General features: G+C 44.3%; 1 protein-coding gene across 2 annotated transcripts; it reads left to right on the top strand.

Moving 5' to 3' along the window:
• The first annotated feature begins 1,148 nt into the window (after nucleotides 1–1,148).
• Nucleotides 1,149–7,578, top strand: LOC111955241 (ras-related protein Rab-5A). Of its 2 annotated transcripts, none has more exons than XM_023975410.2 (6): nucleotides 1,149–1,245; nucleotides 3,001–3,230; nucleotides 3,484–3,635; nucleotides 3,868–3,990; nucleotides 4,096–4,189; nucleotides 4,389–7,578. In XM_023975410.2, the coding sequence occupies exons 2-6, from the start codon at nucleotides 3,065–3,067 to the stop codon at nucleotides 4,502–4,504; spliced, it is 651 nt and encodes a 216-aa protein (XP_023831178.1). In that variant the 5' UTR covers nucleotides 1,149–1,245; nucleotides 3,001–3,064; the 3' UTR covers nucleotides 4,505–7,578. The 2 variants fall into 2 exon arrangements, with proteins under 2 accessions (XP_023831178.1, XP_023831177.1); XM_023975409.2 differs by having other exon boundaries at nucleotides 1,166–1,342.
• Nucleotides 7,579–8,076: the final 498 nt, after the last annotated feature.

Below are 8,076 nucleotides of genomic sequence, written 5' to 3' on the forward strand. Positions count from 1 at the left end.
TTGACAAACTGACTTGTGCCACGTTGAAAGTCACTGAGCTCTCCAGTAAGGCCATTCTACTGCCGATGTTTGTCTATGGAGATTGCATGGCGGTGTGTTCGATTTTATACACCTGTCAGCAGCGGGTGAGACTGAAGTAGCCAAATCCACTAATTTGAAGGGGTGTCCACATACCTTTGGCCATATAGTGTATTATTTGGGGTATAGGGGAGTCACTTATTATTTTTCAAGCGTTCATGGGAGGGTTTATGTAAAATATGGGATGTCCATCCATTTTCATTTCAGAGGTCCGATTTTCTAACCCTTATTATAAATAACGTTTACTCCCTAATTGAGTTAGTTATTCAAAGCTAGGTTTAATATAGGAGGAAAAGCCATATCTTGCCAGTCCCAGACACACAAGGGACAGCATGGCCAGTCCCTGGAACGAACAAGGTTGAGAAACACATARTGTTCTTGATGATGAGAGTTGAACCAAAAGGCAATACAATAAAATATTGCCACCATCCATTCAACAAACAAGATGGCAGGTTAAATCCTCTGAGTCAGATACAAATGCCGCGTTCAAAACAACTGAGAGCTTGGAAATCTCCGACTTCAGTTCGTTCAGAACAACTGGGAACTCGGTGGAACAACCGAGCTCCGACTATCAAAAATCGATTTGAATGGTCACCCAACTCGCAATTCAAACTCAGGACCTCGGGCCGCTATCTAGAGCTCCGACTTCCCGACCTGAAAATCACTGACGTCATTATGTTTTCGGAGTTCCCAGTTCTTTTAAATCCGGCAATAGATAGCCTATGAGACAGCCTAACCTACACCTTACCCTCAGCTATTGTTTTTTTGGTGCACATTGGTCCCCCCTTCACTTTATGAGTAATACATCTATATGCATATTTACGTCATCTTCATCTTAATTATCCAAAAGCTTTTATCTGAGCCCTGTATTTACTTCAATTTTAAATGGCAGATCCAATAACAAAGTAATTGGGTAATCTAAAGTCTGCTTCTAACTAGTTTTACTACATTGATCCAAATCACTTGAAATCGCACGTTACTCTTGATTTCATCCTAGAAGAAAAACAATCAAATTCATGAATCCGGCGTTACCTCTGCAGAGCAGACGTGCTGTGTGACGTGGCAGAATGGGCGGAAGGGGTTGTTTGTGTTTTGGTTCTAGTAAAAGGGGAAGTTGCAAGAAGAAAGAAAAAGGAGGAGACGTGATCGGGGTTGTTGAAATTATTTGTATGTTCAACAATACGTATCTGTCCGCACTGCGACCTTTATTTTGTGTATAGACTCGTGTGTGGTATTCTGTGTTCGTCAACCGCCTGGCATTCAGGTATAGTAAGCAAAATGGTGTGACAAGTTGTAGATTTCAGCTCATTAGTTGTCAACAGGCTAGCGTAGCTAGCTTGATATGCTAACATTGGCGTCTGATGAGAAATGCAAAAAATAGGCCTTGGCCCGGATTTGGGTCGGGAAGAGACCTAACAACGGTTTTGTTATTTAATCGTTCTGGTCAAAACCGTGTTCGTGATGCTATTTATTGGTTGTTTATCCTAGTTGTGTTGATCATGTGTGGATATGGGTTCGTCATACGCTTCTGCTCGCTAGTTAGCTTATTGAAAATGTAGTAAGCCAGCCAGCTCCATCATCACATTCGCAATCGGACTTGTTTTGCTAACGTTAGCTTGCCACCCAGTCACCTAACTAACTAACAGTAGCTGCAAGCTAACGTTAATTGGGTTAGCATTGGCTTCTATTTGGAAAATGGCGTACTCTCAATTTTCCAGCTAGATACTGTGGCTTCGAAAATAAATCGAAGAGTAGGCCACGTTAGCTATGCTAATTTAGTACATTGTTAGAAGTTTGAACAGTCCATACTAGCACTGCAGAGATTCATAACAGTGCTGGTTGAGTCACTTCCCACCACGAAGGCAACAGCCAGTACAAGTACAGGCCGTTGGCATTGCTGTCAGCCTATTGCGCATGTTTACCTTCTAACTAACTTCGCTATTATAATAGCTATATGTAGGCGAACATATTTACATTGGAAGGCAACACTGCAACGTCCTTGCTGAGTAGTGTTTTCCTCTATGACAAATTGTGTGTGTGTTTTGGAAAGTTTGAGGGGTACAATTTCAGCTCCGAGTGGGGATGTTACTGTGTGTACCGAAAGAGTTTGCATGGTTTTGACTGTAAATGCATATGGGAAGTCCAGATCAGAGCCATATTATTCTGTCTTCTAAAAACATTTTCATAGTCTACAGATTAGGCACACACAACTCTGTCAGTAGCAATGTATGGTGTATTTGATGAGGGAAATTATATTTTAGTGAGCTCACATATTCAGCCATCTCTGTGATACCATGCACTCAGAGACTGGGCTGGGTCATATTCAATACAGAAAATGGGAGAAAACAGTTTAATACAGGGATATACTATCTGCTTGTCCATTAAGAAAAGCTTGTATTTGTTTTCCGTTGCACAGTGTTTTGCTATGGTGTGCCCATATTAATATGCCCCAGCTCTACAGCAAGGTTTGACTGGCACAAGCCATGTTTATTTTGACAACTTGTTTTCAGGGCAGCCTGCCACTCTCAATTGTCTTCAGTAGACAGGATCATCTATTCAGTTTCTACCTCCCTGAGGAAGGAGGGAAGTAAAATGTCCAGTTCATTGTGTAGCTCATTCCATTCCAAGATTTCACCATATATTTAAGGGCTAAATTGATCTCTTTATCAGGAGAGTCTGGACACGAATATCAAGATTTTTTTCTCTTTCGAGAAGCATGTCCACTTCCATACTGTCACCTTGACTCACTTATGGAGGATATAGGCCAGGGTTAAACTACATGTCAAAACAACTTTACGAAAACATCCATATCTCTACTTCAAAATCCTCTTATCTCTCCCACATCTGACATAACCTTAGCGAAAAACATAATCGGAGTTGTGAATAATTGTTCCTTTTTTCCTTCTCTACCGCCGCCTCCAGCTGAAGCCCTGACAGCATAGTCAGACGTGCGGGACAAACACTGACCGGGGGATCTGACTAGGCCATGGCCAACAGGGGAGGAGCTACGAGACCCAACGGGTCTAACGCTGGTAACAAGATCTGCCAGTTCAAGCTGGTACTTCTGGGGGAGTCGGCGGTGGGCAAGTCCAGCCTGGTGCTACGCTTCGTCAAGGGACAGTTCCACGAGTTCCAGGAGAGCACCATTGGAGGTGACCATCACTCATTTATGCACTTAAGCCAGGAACAGAAAAGTATCTATAGCCTCTTCTAGAAGTCTCTATCCCTTCAGTGTTATAAGATCTGAAGGAACCAGTTACGGAAGGGACCTGCAGACAATGGAGCAATAGGGACTATGGGTTGTTGTTGGGTCTGGGCTGTAGTTATTTATTTATCCCTTCATTCATATTGTTGAATGTGTTCACGTCAATTATGTATTTGACAACTCTCTTCTCTCCTCCCCAGCGGCCTTCCTGACCCAGACAGTGTGTCTAGACGACACGACGGTGAAGTTTGAGATCTGGGACACGGCAGGACAGGAGCGCTACCACAGCCTGGCGCCAATGTATTACAGAGGGGCGCAGGCCGCCATCGTGGTCTACGACATCACAAATGAGGCAAGTAGCATAATCTTGATAGATTATATAACCAGTGCAACCAACCTTCCTTTGTAAAAATGATAATTGATCTCACATGTTTGGATATGTGGTCACACTGGTGATCCCTTCACGTGGGATTATTCACATATATTGGAAGTTGGCCTAGGGCTCCGCTCCATTGAAGAAAAGGGATTCCAAATTGAAAGTGAAGTGTTTTTAACATCACCATTTCCCCGGTACCATGTCTCAGGAGTCATTTGCGCGGGCCAGGAACTGGGTGAAGGAGCTGCAGAGACAAGCTAGCCCCAACATTGTCATCGCCCTGTCTGGCAACAAGGCTGACCTCGCCAGCAAGAGAGCCGTGGACTTCCAGGTGAGTCCCCCAAACACCTGTACCTATCTGGTGTCACGAGAACACATCGGTGTGTGTCTGCGTTTGACAGGCAGTGACTGTCTCTGACAAGGTTGTTTTTCCCAGGATGCCCAGTCATATGCAGACGACAACAGCTTGCTCTTCATGGAGACGTCGGCCAAGACGTCTATGAATGTGAACGAGATATTCATGGCTATTGGTAGGTTCCTCTCACCCCGTGACACACATCACTTACTGATGTGTAATTGAATAGGGCCCTGCAGACTCAAATACTCACTAAATACATACTTAGACATGTATCAAGGAAATGTGAACTAGCAGGATGTTTTGATCAAGCGATCCTCATCAGTAGCTGGCGTTTGTGAAGTTTTTTTGTTTGTTTTTCTTCCATCCTCTAGCGAAAAGATTGCCCAAGAGCGAGCCTGCGGCCACTGGAGCTAACAGCGGGCGGAACAGGGGCGTCGACCTAACGGAAACCGCCCAGCCAACTAAGGCCCCCTGCTGCAGTACTTAAAGCGAAATCCTTTCCCCCCCACACTGCAGTAACTAATGTGATGACCCCCGCCCGCCCGCCCACCCACCCAAAACTCTCTGATCTGCAGCAATGAAAAAAGATGCCCTTTGAACCCCCTTCCCATTCTACCCTTCTCCTCCTCCTCTGCAGTAACTAATGCAAAGCAACGCCCTCATCTATAGTTCTCTCAACGACGCCCCGCCCCTCCCTCTCCCCTACTGGTTCTGCTGTTACTAATTGAGACACCTTCCTCCTTTTTTCTGAAATTAGTGCCCGCGTTCCCTACCTCATTCTTCCTGACTATTGGCAAGCAGCAGGACTAAGGGGCGGGGCAACTCTGATGGTGGTCTCATCTCCTGGGATAGCTACAGACTATCGCTCTGTGTTTCTAACACAATATCTGTCCTTTCTGTTTGTTTTTTTGTTTTGTTTATTTTTTTTTATAGTGGGAATTATGGATGCATGTATCACTACAAGGCCTAACTTGATAATGAGAAAAAGTCTGTGTTAACTTTATTCAGTGGCACAAAAAAATATATTTGAGGGGGAGAGGCTCCAAAGGTTTGCGAGGGCTAATTCTTGACAAGTCGAAGGAAAAGACTGTTTAGCAGTGGTCTTGGGTTCCTTCTAGTTTCTCTCTGTTGATCTCTGTCTACCCTCATCTGTCTCTTGAGTAACGTATTCATATGCTTTGCCCACTAAACCTTTAGTAGTGCTAGTATAGAGTTTCTCCCTTCTGTCTCTCTTTGTCCCATCCCAGGGCCTTGCCTGCTTCTAATGCTCAGCCCCAAATCAAACCCTAACCCCTTAGGTACTTCATGTAGGTCTGAGAGGATTTGAGGTCAAACAATCGGGGAACATTCCACCTAGCCTATCAGAGGGCAAGGTGGAGCGATCCCCATAATGCTCACACCTATTCAATTCTCTCAGGTCTACCTAAGGGGTTAGAGGGCAATTTGGGATTGGGCATAGCTGTCCTAGTGGCATCGTGCAATGGTTCACAATATTGGCTCTGTGATTTCTTCAGTGTCTGCAAGGACCTTCACACTGTAAAGCAAAGCAACCTGCTTCCACACCCACCCCAACCCTACCTGCTATCACCACCTTACCCCCACCAACCCTACCTGCTATCACCACCTTACCCTCACCAACCCTACCTGCTATCACTTCCTTACCCTCACCAACCCTACCTGCTATCACCACCTTACCCCCACCAACCCTACCTGCTATCACCACCTTACCCCCACCAACCCTACCTGCTATCACCACCTTACCCCCACCAACCCTACCTGCTATCACCACCTTACCCCCACCAACCCTACCTGCTATCACCACCTTACCCCCACCAACCCTACCTGCTATCACCACCTTACCCCCACCAACCCTACCTGCTATCACCACCTTACCCCCACCAACCCTACCTGCTATCCCCCTCACCAACCCTACTTGCTATCACCACAGTATGGCATTGAGCCTCTGAGACTTGTTCACATGTTCACCTTACCCCCCGCCCCCTGAATGCCAAGCCTCCAGACCCCTTTCCATCCTGACCTGATGGTCTCTGTCCGAGGGAGGGGAACATGGTGAGGTGACCTCTTTAGGTGTTGAGAGAGTGGAACATGGTGAGGTGACTTCTGTAGGTGTTGAGAGAGGGGAACATGGTGAGGTGACTTCTGTAGGTGTTGAGAGAGGGGAACACGGTGAGGTGACCTCTGTAGGTGTTGAGAGAGGGGAACATGGTGAGATGACCTCTAGGCGTTGAGAGAGGGGAACATGGTGAGGTGACCTCTAGGCGTTGAGAGAGGGGAACATGGTGAGGTGACTTCTAGGTGTTGAGAGCTTCTTCATTAGGAATCAGCTGACACTGTGTGGGGGTGTCCCAAATGTCACCATATTCCCCAAATAGTGCACTGCTTTTGACTAAAGCCCTGGTCAAAAGTAGTGCACTATATAGGGAATAGGGTGCCAACCAGGATGTCTCTCTTTGTCATGGTCACTATTCATCCCCTGTTCTTTAGGAAGTGCTGTGTGTGAGGGTGTGTGTACACAGAGGGAGACTGGACTGTTTGGTGATAAAACATCCTCAGAGACAACAAACACAGTCAGACGCAGGTTCATTTCTCTAAACCCTCCCAGATCTAAATAACACACACAAGCTAAAACACAGCTCGCTCACACACATACACTTTTGTGTTATTTTTAAACCCTGGACCTGTTACTTACATATACATTTATACACACATACACACAACCCGTCCTGGTCAATAACTCTGTCCAGGTCTCTTCCTCTTGCCTTGCACTAATGATTCTCATGAATATATCTTGTCATAATTACAGCCAGTGTGATATAAATATATATATATATATAATATACTGTACATAGGGTGTTGCAATGTAGTCTACTTTTTCCATTTACAGTTGACAGGACTAATGCTTGCTAGGGAGTTGTCTAGATAATCATTAAAAAAACTGTACAGTTAGCAGAAAACAGCTTCAGTGTGGGTTTGGAGTAGTTKCKKKCCCCCCCCCCCCCCCCCACAAAAATGTTTAAATTATAATCGATGGTGGTCTTTAMAAATGTAGTGTTATTAACAAAAYAAWMDACTTGSAWTTCTTMAGTGGTCTGARTTATAKTTTATTTCTCAAGAAAAGCAAAATGTTTATTTTTTGGTTTCTATTTTTTAACATTCTCTCTCTCGCATTTCACTCATTTGTGAGTGATCTAAAGCTAGGATGCCCTGTCCAGTACTCCTCATCCCACTAGAACTGAAGTCACACACAATACACTGTCTGGCTGTTGAATCCCTGTTGTAGCAAAGCGGAAAGGATTTAACAAAATTCACTTTCCGCTTGTCTTATAACGTCTCAGTAAGAATATAACAACGTTGTGGGAACAATGTTAACAACCTTAGTAGGAGAAGAAAGACTGCTCTGTTCTACTGTTGGGGTATTAGCTGGTGGATCATGATCATGATGATGAATAAATGGATTAACTCATAGGGATGTACATTGTATACATTTTTGTTGCTGTGGCCACTTAATTGCAGCTGGGAAAAAATAAACAAATGCAAGCATTTTACAGTACTGTTAAATAATATCATGTGTGGAGTAGGATATTTGTGTTAGCTAAGAGGAGGGTGATTGCTATTTTTTTTWATGATCTCTAGAACGTGTGGTTCTAAGATTTATTTTCAGCGGTTCTAGATGTTTTCTTACACTGCTGTACACTGTCTGGGGTAAAGAACCCCAACCACTCCGCCGGAGGTCACCAGTGACATCCTGTTCTTTTTATCTGACCTTTGACCACTTAGCTTTTCCTATTGAGGTCACAGCGACTAAGGTACTGGTGGTCCTGTCAGACCTGTSCTCACCCTGGCTCTCTGAATATCCAGTCAGAATAATAGAACTCTATGTAAGATGTAATAATCGGCCTATAATTGGAATAATTTTATTACATATGTATTGTGTAACTACAAGGCCTAGTACATTATTGTGGTATTTGTAAGGTGGACATCATCACCAGAGTCTTTTGTCTGCTTTTCCCATGTCTTATTATATATTTTTTTGCCTAT

The sequence above is a fragment of the Salvelinus sp. IW2-2015 genome, linkage group LG30 (assembly GCF_002910315.2).
Source record: "Salvelinus sp. IW2-2015 linkage group LG30, ASM291031v2, whole genome shotgun sequence".
Classification (NCBI taxonomy): Eukaryota; Metazoa; Chordata; class Actinopteri; order Salmoniformes; family Salmonidae; genus Salvelinus; species Salvelinus sp. IW2-2015.

Excerpts from the sequence above, each read along its gene's own strand:
- LOC111955241 (XM_023975410.2), top strand. The coding sequence starts at position 3,065 with ATGGCCAACAGGGGAGGAGCTACGAGACCCAACGGGTCTAACGCTGGT. Across the intron at positions 3,636-3,867 it reads TCTACGACATCACAAATGAG|GAGTCATTTGCGCGGGCCAG; the intron begins GCAAGTAGCATA and ends ACCATGTCTCAG. Across the intron at positions 3,991-4,095 it reads AGAGAGCCGTGGACTTCCAG|GATGCCCAGTCATATGCAGA; the intron begins GTGAGTCCCCCA and ends TGTTTTTCCCAG.